Source organism: Antennarius striatus, chromosome 8 (genome assembly GCF_040054535.1).
Source record: "Antennarius striatus isolate MH-2024 chromosome 8, ASM4005453v1, whole genome shotgun sequence".
Taxonomy (NCBI): domain Eukaryota; kingdom Metazoa; phylum Chordata; class Actinopteri; order Lophiiformes; family Antennariidae; genus Antennarius; species Antennarius striatus.
The window spans coordinates 23,772,661-23,789,999 of NC_090783.1; the positions used below are offsets into that span (position 1 = coordinate 23,772,661).

A 17,339-nucleotide genomic window follows, 5' to 3' on the forward strand; every position below is an offset into this window, starting at 1 on the left:
TTTGCTTCCATCAGAACTGGTGATCGACATGTGCAACGGTGCATTCACGTGCTGTCGGAATATTTAGGACTACATTCCTGAGTGTGAGACTTCCGTAAACGTCACTTGTAACTTTGATGTCAGAGATGCAGAAACATGAACTAACATGTTTGGTTGGTAGAAACATTTATTTTATTCACCTGCATCTATTTTTCTGGAGTTCTGATTAATAAAGGTGTAATAAATAAAGGTGTGATTCAGGTATAAGTAGAAGGAACAAAACCCACAGTGGTACATCCTCCAACGACACCCATGACCTCAGCCCAGCAGCAGGCTGCATCATTGGTGTTCCCTTTCAGCAGGCTGAAAATGTCTACACTCATTAACATATGAAATAAAACATTACACCTCTTTTCTGTCATGTTTTATTCTGGGTCTGGAATAATAATAATAATAAAAAGTAGAATCAGGACGTTTAGGTACAGATGATGGGTACAGAGTCTTCCTCTCTAGACGTCAAGGACGTTTTCTGGTGTTTCTTCAGAGGATGTGATGGAGTCGTTTCACTTTGGTTGTTAGACGCGGAGGAGAAAAGGTCAAAGGGCGCAGCTGTCAGGGCAAAACAATCCGTTAAATACGCTGCATGTGTGGCATCCGAGCGGGGATTACATTCCACGGAGAAGATTGTGTTCAGGTAGAGTTTGTGAGGGGATACCCAGGCCTGAGCCACAGGTGAAATGTCCTGCTGCGACATTAAGAAGTTAAAACATCTCATCCATCCAGAATCATTCCCAGAATCCCCTGGGTTATTTCCCCCAAACCTTTAGGAGAGAACAATCCAGGCTCCTCTCATCCTCACCCTCAGGATTTCTCATCGTCATCTTATTAAACAGTCTGAGGACAACGCAACGGCGTTGTCACGACGATGACTTTCACCCTCAAGACGAGCATCTTCGATTTCAGTTCACTCCACCTGTGCTCGGTCACGAGGGACGTCCAGACAGTCTCTGGAACAGGTGACGAGGAGGCTGAAGGACGCTGGCTATCTGGGCGACAGGGGCGCAGCTGTGGGGAAGGAGGCGGAGCTCTGTGGCGAGCCGAAGGGGGAGGTGGGCGAGAGGTGGCGTGGGCTTGCCAGCAGGTCACCGTTGTGCAGCTTCCACAGCAGCTCCTCGTTCTCCATGGAGAGACGTTTATTGACGGTGGACTCCTTCCTCAGCGTCTGCTGGAGGATGGCCTGCTCGTTGGACAGCTGCCTGCAGGGGGAGACAGAGAGATGTCAGGCGACGGCTTCGTGACGTCACAGCAGCAGTGGGAGACGACTTACCTGGACAGAGCGGCGTGCTTGTCCATCCTGGCCTTGTAGTCCTCGTTCTCCTGCTGGACCTTCTTAAGACTCTCCTCCAGTTTTACATTCGTCTCCACCTGTGACACACACACACACACACACACACACACGCACACACACACACACACACACGAACACACATACACACACACACACCCCACACACACACTCCACGGTGACCCATTTGGATCCAACTGGACAGGAACATCAGCCTTGCAACAGGTCATGGACCATAAGTGTGTGTTACCCACCAGTTTGTCCATGTCTGTCAGCTTCTTCTCCTTCTGGTGCAGCTGCTGGTTCTTGAGCTCCAGCACCACCTTCAGGCTCTCCAGCTCTTGCTCCAGGTACAGCGTGTGTGAGTCCTTCTGCACAAACACGCAACGACAATAAAGGTGTCAGACAACAAGGATTGTTCTCGGACAGGCACTACACACACGTCACTCCCCCCACGGGATTAGAGAGTGGATATAGATGTTTACCGACCCTTTGTGTCTCATTCTTTGTGCTGTACTGTCTGTTGTTCTGCCTGTGTTGTACTGCCTATTGTACTACCTATGTTGTACTGCCTTTGTTGTACTGCCTATTGTACTGCCTATTGTACTACCTATGTTGTACTGCCTATTGTACTACCTATGTTGTACTGCCTGTGCTGTACTGCCTGTGTTGTACTGCCTGTTGTACTGCCTATTGTACTACCTATGTTGTACTGCCTATTGTACTACCTATGTTGTACTGCCTGTGCTGTACTGCCTGTGTTGTACTGCCTGTTGTACTACCTATTGTACTACCTATGTTGTACTGCCTGTGCTGTACTGCCTGTTGTACTGCCTGTTGTACTGCCTGTTGTACTGCCTTAACCAGATTAACCAGAGAACAGCTGGTAAACCTGGATTGTTGGGGTGTCTGGGGTTCCGAGCAAGAACCCTTAGAACAAGATATAAACCGGATCAACTGGACGTACTGACCATAAATCAAACATCTGAAACAGAACTTTCATCAGGATGTTGTTACCAGGTTCTTGTCGCTGAGTATTCTCCTCCTCCTATCCTCCTCCAGCTGGAGCTTCTCGCTCAGCGCCTCCTTCTCTGCCGACAGCTCGGCCACCTTCTCCTGGAGAAGGAACAAACACCTTGGTGATGACACGCCCGGAGGTGGAGCAGAACCCCGTTCACACCTGTGTTCTCCTGCAGACGTGAACGTTTGGTCATAACCGGAAGCGTCCTTACAGACAGAGACGTCTCCGTGTCCTTCAGGGTCTTCTCCAGGACCTCCATGTCCGTCTGCTGCAGCCTCTTCATCTCTGACACAACACACACACAACACACACATGAACGTTTGACTACATGATGGACCGGCAGGAACGCCTGGGCCAGCTGGTGGCGGTCTACGGGGGTGGGGTTCGGCTCTGACCTTGTATGGACGTATCGTACTGCAGCTTTAGAGACTCCATCATTTGGCTGTGACTCACTTCCTGGTTCTTCCTCTCTACTTCCTGTCTCCTCCTCAGCTCCTCCACCTGGAGGCAGCAGACCCAAAGTGAGGATGACGCACAACAAGAAGTGTGTGTGTGTGTGTGTGTGTGTGTGTGTGTGTGTGTGTGTGTGTGTGTGTGTGTGTGTGTGTGTGTGTGTGTGTCTGTGTGCTCTGACCTGTTGCTCCATTAAGGTGCGAAACTTGTTGGCCTCTTCCTGGTACATCTGGTGAACTTTGTCCCACTCGGTTTGGTAGAAGCTCCTCAACCTGATACACACAGGAACACACACATTAACACACACACACACGTACACTAGAGGGCGCTCAGCAGGGCGTGTCCCCAGCAGAACCTTGAGCCGGGTCACACCTGTCCTCGTGCTGCAGCAGCTCCTCCTGGTGCTGCTCCTCCAGCTTCTTCATGGCCTCCTCCAGGCTGATGCGCACCTCCTCCTTCTCCTTCTGCAGGTCTGTGCAGCGCTGGGACGTCGTGTCTGAGGAGACGAGGACAGACCGGATGTGACTCAGTCGGTCACCTGACCGGAAATGAGACGTGAAAATGATGATGGTCGCTCTGCTAGAAAATGATGCCCCTAGTGCCGCTACCCGTCCTGTCTTTTTGCCCCCCTTGCAGAGTTGGGGGTGGGACACGTGGGGGGACTCACATCGCTCCAATCAGATGGAACTCCTGACTAACCGATTGTGTCCACCATCAGCTAGATAGATCACACATAGATCACACATAGATCACACATAGATCACACATAGATCACACATAGATCACACACACATACATCACACACACACAGATCCCACATACATAGATCACACACACATAGATCATAGATCACACACACACACACACACACACACACACACACACACACACACACACACACACACACACACAGACATAGATCCCACGTGCAGAACAGACACATGACTCTCCCGGTTCTCCACTGGAGGCGTTCCGGACTGGAACCTCTTCCCTCCTGCTGACACTTGGTCCACAATCACGTAGCTCAGATTGTGGACCGCTGACTCATCATTCATGTGTTACATAATGGAGCAGCAGAAACACACAAACCTCCAAGACACAGACAGGGATCCTGGCTCAGTCCAACACACAGCTGTGTGTGTGTGTGTGTGTGTGTGAGTGAGCAGGGGTCTGTACATCGCTGACATTCCTCAGCTTTGTGTGTAAGGCGATGGGTCAAAGGTCAAACAGGCAGTAAAGATTACTGATGGACAGAAGAATGGAGAGAAAGTGACAGTGACCAGGAAGTGTGTGTGTGTGTGTGTGTGTGTGGTGTGTGTGTGTGTGTGTGTGTGTGTGTGTGTGTGTGTGTGTGTGTGTGTGTGTGTGTGTGTGTGTGTGTGTGTGTGTGTGTGTGTGTGTGTACATATTCACCCAGCTCATCTCGGACGTTTGAAAGCCTGATCGACAGATCCTCCTTCTGCTTCAAGACCTCGTCACGCTGCAGGGAAGAAACACAAGTTTACACACTACCCAGTACACACTATCCAGTATACACCATCAGTACACACTACCCAGTACACACTATCCAGTATACACCATCCAGTGCACACTATCCAGTATACACCATCCAGTACACGTCATCCAGTACACACTATCCAGTATACACCATCCAGTACACACTATCCAGTATACACCATCCAGTACACACTATCCAGTACACACTATCCAGTATACACCATCAGTACACACTACCCAGTACACACTATCCAGTACACACTATCCAGTATACACCATCCAGTACACACCATCCAGTACACACTATCCAGTACACACTATCCAGTATACACCATCCAGTACACACTATCCAGTATACACTATCGAGTACACACTATCCAGTGTACACCATCCAGTACACACTATCCAGTACACACTATCCAGTATACACCATCCAGTACACGCCATCCAGTACACACTATCGAGTACACACTATCCAGTACACACTATCCAGTACACACTATCGAGTACACACTATCCAGTGTACACCATCCAGTACACACTATCCAGTACACACTATCCAGTGTACACCATCCAGTACACACTATCCAGTACACACTATCCAGTATACACCATCCAGTACACACCATCCAGTACACACTATCCAGTATACACCATCCAGTGCACACTATCCAGTATACACCATCCAGTACACACTATCCAGTACACACTATGCAGTAAACACCATCCAGTACACAACATCTAGTGCAGTACACACTATTCATAAGATACTATCCAGTACACACTACAAACACATGCAAACAAACACACACACACACACACACACACACACGTCTCTGGCAGTCAACACACACCTTCTTGTGCTTCTTCTTGAGGCTGTTGGGGGGCGCCGTCCTGGTGTTTGTATGGGCTTTGCTGGTCGAGGAGCCCATGTTCCGTGGAACAACACACACACACACACACACACACACACACACACACACACACACACACACACACACACACACAATGGACACACAACAAGCCCCTTTAGAAAACCTCCATTCAGTCTTCAGTCTGAGTCCTCCTGCGATCACAACTCTCTCTCTCTACCTCCACTCTTCCCTCTCTACCTGTTCACCACAGGGCTCCCACCCCCAGGGCTTGCCCCCGCCCCCAGGGCTTCGGCTCCGCCTCCTTGGCGGCGCTGGAATGGAGGAATGCCAGTCATTCCAGCGCCGCCTCCTCAGTTAGACTGGTGTGGCTGCATTGAGGACATGTCTGTCTGCTGATGGTTTCTACTGGTCCCAGTAGACTAACCTGCCACTGAGGGAGGGGTCCTGACTCTGTGCTGGGACAGCATGGAGGACCAGTGTCCACTGCCCCCCCCACCAACAAGACAAACAAACTGGACTCTTAAGAGGTGCTGCTGGTCCGCAAGTCCTTTTATGGTGCCAGTATAAATGACACATGAGGGCTTTTAATAGCCCCACTACCACCCCCCCATCCAGCCCCACCACTCTCTCCCCCTCCGGCCCCGTCCCGTCCCGCCCCGTCCCGCCCCCTCCATCCTCCTCCATCCCCGGGGAAAGTGTGTGGTTTACGTTCAGCAGCCGCCTCTGGTGCGTCAGACTAGATAGCACTGGTTTCATGATGCACACACACACACACACACACACACACACACACACACACACACACACACACACACACACACACACACACACACACACACACACACACACACACACACACACACACACACACACACACACACACACACACACACACACACACACCAAAGTGCTTCAGGGCTTTAGCTACTGCATTCTTTCACCTCCACCCCTCCCTTCATCTGTCCATCACCACCACCTCCACTTTACAGCATGGGGGAGGGGGGTATCTTTACATGTAAGCCTGACACGAGACACACACACACACACACACACACACACACACACACACACACACACACACACACACACACACACACACACACACACACACACACACACACTGATAACAGGTTGCTCTACAGATAATGAGCTGCTTTTTCTTCCAACAAACACATGACAGGTAACAGCTGTTGTGTGCACGTGTGTGTGTGTGTGTGTGTGAGTGTGTGTGTGTGTGTGTGTGTGTGTGTGTGTGTGTAATGATTCTGATCAGATTCACTACTTTGGATTTTTAAGAATGTGATCAAATCAAAGTGATTTTGTGCGTTGCTTTCAGGATTCCTGCTTGAGTGTCGGTGGTTTTCAGACACACACACACACACACACACACACACACACACACACACACACACACACACACACACACAGATACACATACACACACACACACACACACTGCTGTTGTTATTCTTCTTATTGTCCCTGTCATGTGACCCCATCAAACATAAACATGAGATCAACAATCAGACAACAAATATTTACTGAGCAGCCGTTTATGTCCGTTTATGTCCGGGACTGTGATTCATGTATCCTGGTGTCTGAATCAACCAATCAGCAGCCTTCAGTCTGAATCAACCAATCAGCAGCCTTCAGTCTGAATCAACCAATCAGCAGCCTTCAGTCTGAATCAACCAATCAGCAGCCTTCAGTCTGAATCAACCAATCAGCATCCTTCAGTCTGAGTCAGCCAGTAATTTATTACGGATATGTAAATAACCAAATTAGAGTGAAGAGTAATCACACACACACACACACACACACACACACAGACACACAGACACACACACACACACACAGACACACACAGACACACAGACACACACACACACACACACACACAGACACACACACACACACTCATCTCTATCTCTATCTTGTAACATGTGGTTGTGGGTTTGAATCCCGGTTCTGGTACCTCTCTGAGGAGGTGCTGGATGACCGTGGCGAGCGCCTCCCCCCTGCGGTTCCCCTGTCCCAGAAGCCCCCTCAGCCGCTGGATCAGCTGCTTCCTCCTCTCCTCCTGCTGGTTCTGTTTGGGCTTCACGGGGGCCCCGGCTGCCCCGCTCTGGGACGGGCTCTGGAGGCGGGACCCCGATCTGGAGCCGGACCGGAAACCGGTCCTTCCTTTGAGGCCGACACCGGAGGCGCTGGCGACAGGCGCTGGGAGCACTGACCCCGCCCCCGCGGGAGCCTTCACCTGTCGCAGGTAAGAGAACCTCATCAGGTACAAACCAGGACCACCACCGAAGAAGACATTTCATCTCAAAGCGCCTACCTGGCCAGGTGGAGGCTCCTGCTGGTTGTGGGCGGCTCCTCCCCCTGCCACGCCCAGCGCGCTGCTGGCGGCATTCGTGGGTCTGGGCGGAGCTTCCCGCGGCTTGTTCTTATCCGCTGCAAGAAAACGGCGACCTCTTAGTGTTCCAGTGGCAGGAGCAACATTCAGCATGGCGTCCACACACACTCACACACACACACACACACACACACACACACACACACACACACACACACACACACACACACAGAAGCAGAATCACAACACAGAACTACAAACACAACGGCGCGGAGCACACACACTCATCTCTCTCCTCTGGTGAGTGAGAACACGCTCTGCTGCTGACGGCGCTATCAGAGAAATGCATCATGGGATTGGGTGGTAATGGCCGCCAGCCTGTCTGTGTGTGATGGGCCTGAGTGTGCATTAAGGAGATCACCATTAGATTCCCTCTGTAAATAATTCAATAGAAGCCAGCTGACTGTCAGTGATGTCATCGGTTTGCTGTGTGCTCATTGGACGGTGGCTGCCGCGTCCAGGTGGAGACCACCGGTCTGGAGGTCATTTCCTCACAGGTACTGACACCTGCTGGCAGCCATGGGTCACAGCACCCTTGACCCAGCTCCACCTGTGCTCCAGGTGGGGGGGCAGGAGGCTAGACCTGACTGAAGCAGTCGTCATGACAACTGGGATGAAGGTTGTCACTAACGAGATGCGTCTAGTCATGACTGCTGGACCACGAAAAACCGGCCCTCGCATCTGAATCCCCGGATCCAGAACACGACCTGGATCCAGATCTAAGTGCTTTTCTTCTGCTGACGTGTGATGGTTGATGATGAAGATGATGAGGATGATGAGGATGATGGTAATGATGGTGATGGTGATGGTGGTGATGATGGTGAGGGTAATGGTGATGGTGGTGATGATGGTGGTGATGGTGATGATGGTGGTGATGATGGTGGTGATGATGCTGGTGATGGTGGTGATGATAGTGAGGGTGGTGATGATGGTGATGATGGTGGTGATGGTGATGATGGTGGTGATGATGGTGGTGATGATGCTGGTGATGGTGGTGATGATAGTGAGGGTAATGGTGATGATGGTGATGATGGTGGTGATGATGGTGATGATGGTGATGGTGGTGATGGTGGTGATGATGCTGGTGATGGTGGTGATGGTGGTGATGATGCTGGTGATGGTGGTGATGATAGTGAGGGTAATGGTGATGATGGTGATGATGGTGGTGATGATGGTGATGATGGTGATGGTGGGGATGATGATGGTGGTGATGATAGTGGTGATGGTGGTGATGATAGTGAGGGTAATGGTGATGATGGTTATGGTGGTTTGTACCTGGAGCCTCCCAGGCGGTCATGCAGAACTGCTGAGCCCAGACTGAAGGAGAAACCACACAGTTAGCATTACAAGAACACAAAGGACACGTCCTGCTGGGTCACAAGTCCCTACAACCTACAACGCAACTCTGATCAGGAGTTAACTGGTTTCAGACGTGAAACCTTCTTTCCCTCTGATTGATGGTCGTCTTGTGTGACGGCAGCGATCAGAGACAAACCAATGGACAGTTGGACTGTCTCTGGAGGTCAGGAGATGTTCCTCAGGTGAAATCCTCCAGGATGAGCCCAGGGATGCAGAAGGTCGAGTTCAAAATTCATTTAAAACGTAAAACCTTCAGACGGAGGAGAGGACAAACACCATGGTAGAGAAGTGGAACACGTCACAGTGACACACGAGGGCACTGAGGAACTGAGGAATGCTCGAGTAATGAACTCAATCGCAAAGGTTAAAGGTCGTTTAATCAAGTAATAATTGCAATAATGAGAATCAGTGGTTGGGGACCGCTGATCTAGGGGTAACAGGAGACAATGAAACCTAAAGTGTGTTGCGGACGTCAGGTCTACTCCGCAGTTTGGTTTTCTTTACGGTCACTGCAGAAAATCCCACTTCACAAAGACAGGAGGTTGGAAATAGAAGCAGGGATTAAGATAATTTTTGGGCAATCTCAGGATAATCTGCCTCGACTTTAATCCAGAACACTGGCGCAGTTATGGGCGCTTAATTTTAGGGGTAACGGCTGGTAACCTGTCACGGGCCACGGACCGGTACTGGTCCGCGGCCCAGGGGTTGGGGACCACCGCTCTACATGACCTAGTGACGAGCAAACTGGATCATCTGGTCACCTAGCAACAAGCATCTGTGACTTCATCCAGCAACAGGACGAACAAAAGACAGTTTCTGTCCTTCAGCTACAGTTTGAAAGCTTCTCAGTACAGATGATTCCGATCAGTCGATAATCAATCAGTGAACGCCTCATAAAGACGTAGTGTATTTATTTGAACGTGAGATTCCAGAGAACATCTCCCAGAATTCATCCCAAATCTCTGCACATCCCAGCTGAGCCTGGGGAGAAAAGTCCACATCAGATTAACATGACCTGGTCTGAACCAGCGCAGACTAAAGCCTCAGATGACCTACATTTCAGGGAGAATGACAGTAGGAAAGTAGGTCTATGGAGCTGCAGCCAAACACGTGCAGCTGGGATGGAACCCAACATCTGTTCTGAGAGGAACGTGTTCCTGCCAGCAGAACGACAAGACGACAAGTCTAATCAATGCTGGCATCATCACAAATGTAGCAGCAAGGACACGGCAGGGTGTCCCGTTACCGGGGACACCAGAAGGGTGTCTCGTTACCGGGGAAACCGGCAGATTGTAATGTTACCAAGGACGTAAGGATGGACCCTTCACACCAGGAAGCAGAACCTTCTGGTGGTCAGGTGGACCCTCCTGGTTCTGTCGGTTCCTCGCTTCAGCCTGGACAAACACCATCAAGACGGCTTGTCACACTCCTGATGTGTCTGCATGCACACACACACACACACACACACACACACACACACCCGCACACACACACACACACACACGTACACACACACACACACCTTCAGCGTGCAGAAAGCCTCCCAGCGGAGGAGAGACGGAGGCAACAATGACTGCATGCACTTCAGATTACTGATCACCACGGCAACCACACCCCCCCAAAAAAATCCTAATTTGTTTAAATGAATCACAAAAAGTCAAGGACAACAAATGAGAAACATTAAAAACTCAGAATGGGATCATCTCCTTGTATCATCTCCACCCAAACCGCAGCCAGCCAATCAGAGTCAACGGAGGAGGAAGAAGGTTGGATAGCAGCAACTATGGATGGATCGGGGGGGTGATTGATGGATGGGGGGGTGATTGATGGATGGAGGGATGATGGAGGGGATGGTTTGGGATTACATTGTGGAGATGAAGGCTGGGAGGGGACAGAAGACGGGACGCGTCCAGACCTTTGTGGAACACCACCGCGTTCTTCCTGCATCCCGGCAGCTGCTGAAGGCTCTGGAAAAGTCCTTTGGCTGTCAGCTTCACGTGGAAGTTTGACAGAGACAGTCGGGGGGACCACAACATGGCTTAATGGACTCTCCAAGTCCTGGTCTGAGGAGGACGTTCAGGTAGGAATGTAGGAAGTTATTCCTACTATCGGCTGCTGGAGACGTTGACGGTCCTGGTCTGCTCTGGATGAGAATGCTTTGAATGAGTTAAAAACTGAAAAACTAAAATGGTTTGCTTCTTCAAGGACAGAAGGAAGGTAAAAATCTTTCTAAAGGACCAACACTCCCCCCCCCACACTTGAGTCAGAATCTGTAGAGATCAGAAAACAGGGTCTAAATCTAAATGCAGGTCGGAGGAGAAGAGGAGCATTCACACCAGGAAGAATCAGTGGTCTGCTAGCCGCTAGCCGCCCGCTAGCGGTTCAGAGACAGAAGGCGACTGGAGGACGGTTGGATGCTGGAGCCACCGACAGGAAGTGCAGATACAAAGAGCTGGAGACTAATCCGACCGGCGAGGGAAAGATGGAGAGAAGAGCCGAAAGACAGGGAGTCCTCGTGTGGAGGAGAGGGAGGAGAAGCTCCTCCCACTGATGATGATTGGTTGACCTCCACTGCTACGCAACTAACAGTCCCACCCACTGACACACGACACAGATGTGTGTGTAATACACACACACACGCACACGCACACACACACACACACACACAGACACACACACACGCACACACACACACACACACAGACACACACACACACACACACACACACACAGAGGGAGGGATGCTGCAGGGGATGAGGAGGGAGGGAGTGTGTGGGATTCCATTAGTCTCAGTTAATCTCTCTCTCTGCATCCTCATCCCCTCATCTGGTCACATGATCTGAGGGACTGAACCAATGATGTGAGAGGGAGGAGCCCCTCCCTCTCCTCCTGCAGGTGGGTGTTGAATGTGATGTGTTCAAAAGCGTCAGGAAAACCACGATTCTTTAAAAACCCACGAGACACTTAAGCCGGTAACACTCCACAGTTAGCACGCCTTAAGTGCTAACGATGCTAACATCCCCACAGCATCACAAACATAAACAGGAACTGTCACCATGGTTACAAGACATTCCTTCCACCAGGCGCCTCCTGGTGGAAGGACTGGGCAACTGCAAGGGCCGACCAGATCCCACCTGGGTCTGGATTTAATGAACACACCTGAGTGAGAAAAACTACACACACACACACACACACACACACACACACACACACACACACACACACACACACACACACACACACACATCCACACACCTGGACTGGAACAGTCACACCCCCCCACCTGGACTGTGACAGTCACACACCTGTACTGTGCTGACGACTGAGTCTGGCTGAGCTGTTTCTTTGTAGAGGACATTGGGACGCCTGCCTTGCTGGGGGGTGGGGCGTCACTGTCTTTGCTGAAGGTTGATTGGTGGTCGTTGGTTTTCCTCTGTTGTGGGTGGAGACAGTCAATGACTTGATACCTGAAGGAAGAATGGAGAGAAGTTAAAACCCACGTCCGTCCATCCATCCATCCATCCATCCATCCATCCATCCATCCTTTAGTCTTTGAATGCATCATCTTCAAACCAGACATACTATGGGGGTGGTCTTAGACTCTCCTGTGGGGGTGGTCTTAGACTCACCTGTGGGGGTGGTCTTGGCCTGCAGTGATGGAGCTCTGGTCCTCGGGGGCTTTGGGGCGGTCAGACTGGTCAGACTGGTCCCTGTGTCACTGGGAACACTGTGTTTACCCAGAGGAGGTGCGCCTGTGAGGGTCTGTTCGCCCGGGTGGGTCCGTTTCAGACACGCTAGAGAATCTACAGCAAAGACCAGCACATCAGCATCACTCCGAAAAAATGAACAAATGAAAATAAATACATCAATGACATCATCACGGCATCGCCATGGCTACAAGACGTGTGTGAGGCGATGGGGTCCACTGATGGAGCACACGCCCTGTTTGACCCCAGGCCTCGCCTACCTCTGCGTGGGACTCCGTTGTTGTCGTTACTCCCCGGCGATGACAGGCCGAGGCTTGTCGGTACTCCTTTCACGGCGATTTTTGACGCCGGCGCTGTCGATCGTGAAGGTGACTGCTGATTGGCTGTTGGTTTGTGGGCGGCCGTTGCGGGACACGGGGCGGCCGCTGCTCGCTCCGTGGCGGCGTGAGGTCTGGGGATCCCTGGGAGGAGAGGAATGATGAAGACTTGAGCGCCTCATTACAGACAGTGGTCAGTGGTTGTCGTGGTAACACCGCCACGGAACCACAGCTCTACGCCGCAAATGGGACCGCCCCTTTTGCGTTGCGCCGGGCGGTAGAGTTGAAGAAACACTGCGTTAGAGAAACTCTTCAGCATCAGAAGGTTGAGGTTTACTCATGAATGTTTCCATAGCAACGCCACATGTGTTCCTCTCTGTCAGCCCCCCAGCACTTACTGCACGTCCCTTCATCAGAATACAGCCGGGGTCACGTTCAGAACCCGTTCTGATTGGCTGCAGCCTGATCTCCGGCTGAGCAGGCAGGTCCTAGCAGCCCCCCTCCCCCCCAGGGCCTGAGGTGACTCACCCCCCCGGGCCCCGCCTCCTGGAATCCTCATGTTTCCTCTAGTTTACTTTAAAACATTAAGTCAAGGAGTTCAGATGGGCACTGCCCAAGCGCCCCTGAGCAAGGCATCGGTCTACTGGGGCTACGTGAACGTGTGTGTGTATTCCTCTCTGACGCGTGTGTGTGTGTGTGTGTTCCTCTCTGACGTGTGTGTGTGTGTGTGTGTGTGTGTGTGTGTGTGTGTGTGTGTGTGTGTGTGTGTGTGTGTGTGTTCCTCTCTGACGGTCTTTTTATGGCTGCTGCAGAGACGTCACTGGTTTTCTGCTCCCTGAGTTCTGCCTCACAGGGACAGAACACGAAGACGGGGAACAAAACGCTTGTTATGAAGACAAGGAACAAAGTTACCTCACATTAACATACACACACACACACACACACACACACACACACACTGTAAAACGAGCAGGAAACATCTGGCTTCATTTGGTTGTAGTTTGGATGGCGGGCTAACGGAAAGCAGCTGGCCTGTCTTCCAGGCGCTGTTAGGTAAGAGCTGGCGGCGGCTCCATGTTCCCTCACAAAAACACGTCTCTGTGACATCATCCTGGTTTTACTGGTGGCGTCCTGCTGGAACCACACTTCTCCTGAGTTAACGGCCTGTTGGAGCTAGTGCTATGCTAGCGCTAAGGCTTCTTTACCCTGGATGCTTCACAATGTCTTAGTGCTGAACAGCAACAAACCTGAAGTCATTATTATCGGGCCGAAGCATCATTCCTCTGTCCTCCACCAGTGAAGTCAGGAACCTGGGAGTGATTTCTGATCAACGTCTGTCCTTTGATTCTGATATTAAGTCTATTAAGTCTGATTGATTAAGTTGATTGATTGGTTGATCGATTGATTGATTGAATCAGGCAGCAAAACAGACAGCATTAAAGGTTAGAGGTCACGGAAAACAGGGAGCTGCAGGACTGGATCGGATGTGGGACCGGGAGCGCGTCATATTCACCAGAGTGTGAACGAACCCGACAGGACGAAGTGTGTGTCCGGAAGTCAAACGTGAAACGTCTGGATGCAGACACACACTCAAAGGAGCCATTGATGGTCTCAGAGGTCAAAGGGCAGCGCTCGTTCCTGATGTCCGCCCAGACAGACGAGCCGTTATCCAGCAGAATGTGACCTTTATCAGACACACACTTCATCTACACACACACACACACACACACACACACACACACACACACACACACACACACACGCAAACCCACTCACACACACAACAACACTCACACACACAAACACACACAGACACACTTCATCTACACACACACACACACACACACACACACACACACACACACACACACACACACACACACACACACACACACACACACACACTCACAAATGGACAGGAAACAGAAAAAACGGATGACAGGAAACGGTTTCCCTCGTCCTTCACATCCCCTCACGACAACAGTAGCTACACAACACAGCCGACACACACACCGTCAGCAGCTACACAACAGCCAGTAACGTGTGTGTGTGTGTGTGTGTGTGTGTGTGTCAGCCTGTGTGTGTGGGTCACACAGCTGCAGTCACACACGTGCACAAACATCGACCGACACGATGCAACACCACCGCCAGGACGCACAGAGGGGATTGTGTGTGTGTTGTGGATGAGTTGTGTGTGTTGTTGACAGTTTTGCATGTGTGTGTGTGTGTGTGTGTGTGTGTGTGTGTGTGTGTGTGTTGTCGACTGCAGCAACAAGTGAAGCAACATGCAGCGTTTCAGGGTTTTGATCGGGTGTGTGTTTCCATCACACACACAGTGACTCACCCTGGTTCTGGGTCTGGTTCTGGGTCTGGTTCTGGGTCTGGTTCTGGGTCTGGTCCGGCCCCCTCATTGTGGATCCACCCCCGGCCCTCTGTCTATCCTCCCCCGGTGCGGGGCCATGGCTCTGGGTCTGCCGGGGCCCGGGGCTCCCGGGTCCTGGAGGCTGAGTCCCTGACCCTGGAGGTGGGGCCGGTCCAGAAGGCGCCTTCTCCACCCGGGCCCCTGGTCCCCTGGGTCTCACCCGGGGCCCCAGCTTGGACGAGACCTTCTGGAGGAACAGCTGGCTCTTGGCGACAGCGTCCCAGCTGAGGGGCCCCAGCTCAGAGCTGCGCACAGAGACCATGGCGTTAGCCATTCCCAGCCCCGAGTCAGAAATGCAGACGAGGAAGTTTGAGGAGGGAGAGTTGGAGGAGAGGGGAGGAGTGAAGGAAGCCTGCCGAGGAGGGGGCGGGGTAGGAGGGGCATCTGGGTGTGCTCCACAGCCACAGGAGGGGCAGAAAGAGAGGGAAGGAGCTGCTATTGTGTTGGACATTCCCGAACTGGACCAGGACAGTTTTCTTCTCCCCACCCCCACCCTCCTGCCTCAGCAGGGAGGAGGAGGAGGAGGAGGAGGAGGAGCTGCCATCTGAAGGAGGACCTCAACTCCCAGAAGGCCATGCAGCTCCTCCAGGAGGTAGGAGGAAACATGAGAGTCCACAAATCCCTGGAACGTCAGTCTTCTTGTTTTCTAATCTCCTGTGGGAGGGGGGTGGGGGGCAGGGATTACCCCGACGCCGACACCAGCTGAAGCGCGTTGACACGGCTGCCGGACCGGCGCCGCTGCTTCACATGTAGGACGCTAAAGTCTGACGATCCAGAACATCCTGGAATAAAGTTGTAAAGCAGATCTGTGTGGGTTTAAAGTCACATACATGACTAGTGTGTGTGTGTGTGTGTGTGTGTGTGTGTGTGTGTGTGTGTGTGTGTGTTTGTCTAGGCCGGTTTCCAGCAGAGCAACAATTCAATCAAACTCTAAAGGACCTTGGATCAGAACCTGAAGGTCCTTCTCCCCTCCATCAGCAGGACTCAGACCTACATCACAGACCCCAGTGGTTACAGGTCCTACCTGCAGGACAGGACCTCCTCCTAGCTGGACTCAGTCCACTGAAGGCCGTCTTCTTCTTTAATGGAGGCGTTGGGTTCTGTTTGGAGACTCCGTCCCGACATGGATGTCATCTGTGGACCTCTGGTCTGTGGACCTCTGGTCTGTGGACCTCTGGTCTGTGGACCCCTGGTCTGTGGACCTCTGGTCTGTGGACCTCTGGTCTGTGGACCCCTGGTCTGTGGACCCCTGGTCTGTGGACCTCTGGTCTTTGGACCTCTGGTCTGTGGACCTCTGGTCTGTGGGCCTCTGGTCTACGGACCCCTGGTCTGTGGGCCTCTGGTCTGTGGACCTCTGGTCTGTGGACCCCTGGTCTGTGGACCTCTGGTCTGTGGACCTCTGGTCTGTGGACCCCTGGTCTGTGGACCCCTGTTCTGTGGATCTCTGGTCTGTAGACCTCTGGTCTGTGGATCAGAGTTTGGGCTCTTGCTGTTCTTGATGGACTCCTTTCGGTTCCTGGAGGAGAAGATGAATCTTCCTCGGCATCAGCAGAGGAGCGAGCAGAAGATCTGGGCAGTGAAGGCCCACACGACAGGAGACGGGATTTGACGTCTCCATGGTAACAGCAGAACTACCTGCTTCAGCATGCTCTCGTGTGAAGGACAGAAATAATGCCTCCTCTTCTTCATCATCACGAGGGCAACGAGAGCGATGCTCCTTCACACTCGCTGCGCTGGGCATCACGGTTGCCATGGCTACCACTGTTTGTTGTCCTCGTCCTCACAGGTGGCAGAGTTGTTTTTTTCTGGTGTCGTTTTTGAAGACTTTTTATTCTATAAACCACTGACTGATTTTCTAGATGTCAAAATTCCATTATTAAATTGTCTGAATGTTGTTGTTGTTTTTTGTTCATTATATTTACTTCAGAGTAAATAGTCTCTCCTGCAAACC

The 17,339-nt window shown here is 51.7% G+C and overlaps 2 protein-coding genes across 4 annotated transcripts; one reads left to right on the forward strand and one right to left on the reverse strand.

The window, feature by feature from the left end:
* Positions 1–388: 388 nt before the first annotated feature.
* LOC137600798 (microtubule-associated tumor suppressor 1 homolog) lies at positions 389–15,854 on the reverse strand. 3 transcript variants are annotated; one of them, XM_068322611.1, is made up of 16 exons: positions 15,311–15,854; positions 12,910–13,110; positions 12,572–12,745; positions 12,248–12,409; positions 8,859–8,900; positions 7,506–7,621; positions 7,146–7,427; positions 4,212–4,278; positions 3,171–3,294; positions 2,980–3,070; positions 2,741–2,846; positions 2,557–2,630; positions 2,342–2,440; positions 1,579–1,695; positions 1,307–1,404; positions 389–1,235 (listed from the first exon to the last, which is right to left on the reverse strand). In XM_068322611.1, exons 1-16 carry the CDS (start codon positions 15,837–15,839, stop codon positions 1,022–1,024), a joined length of 2,496 nt encoding a protein of 831 aa, XP_068178712.1. In that variant the 5' UTR covers positions 15,840–15,854; the 3' UTR covers positions 389–1,021. The 3 variants fall into 3 exon arrangements, with proteins under 3 accessions (XP_068178712.1, XP_068178711.1, XP_068178713.1); XM_068322610.1 differs by having other exon boundaries at positions 3,171–3,336; XM_068322612.1 differs by lacking the exon at positions 8,859–8,900 and having other exon boundaries at positions 3,171–3,336.
* LOC137599857 (dynein heavy chain-like) lies at positions 4,284–5,142 on the forward strand (the record flags this gene model as incomplete). The annotated part of the gene is made up of 1 exon (XM_068321054.1): positions 4,284–5,142. A coding segment is annotated over one exon (732 nt), but the record flags the coding sequence as incomplete, so codon positions are not given.
* Positions 15,855–17,339: the final 1,485 nt, after the last annotated feature.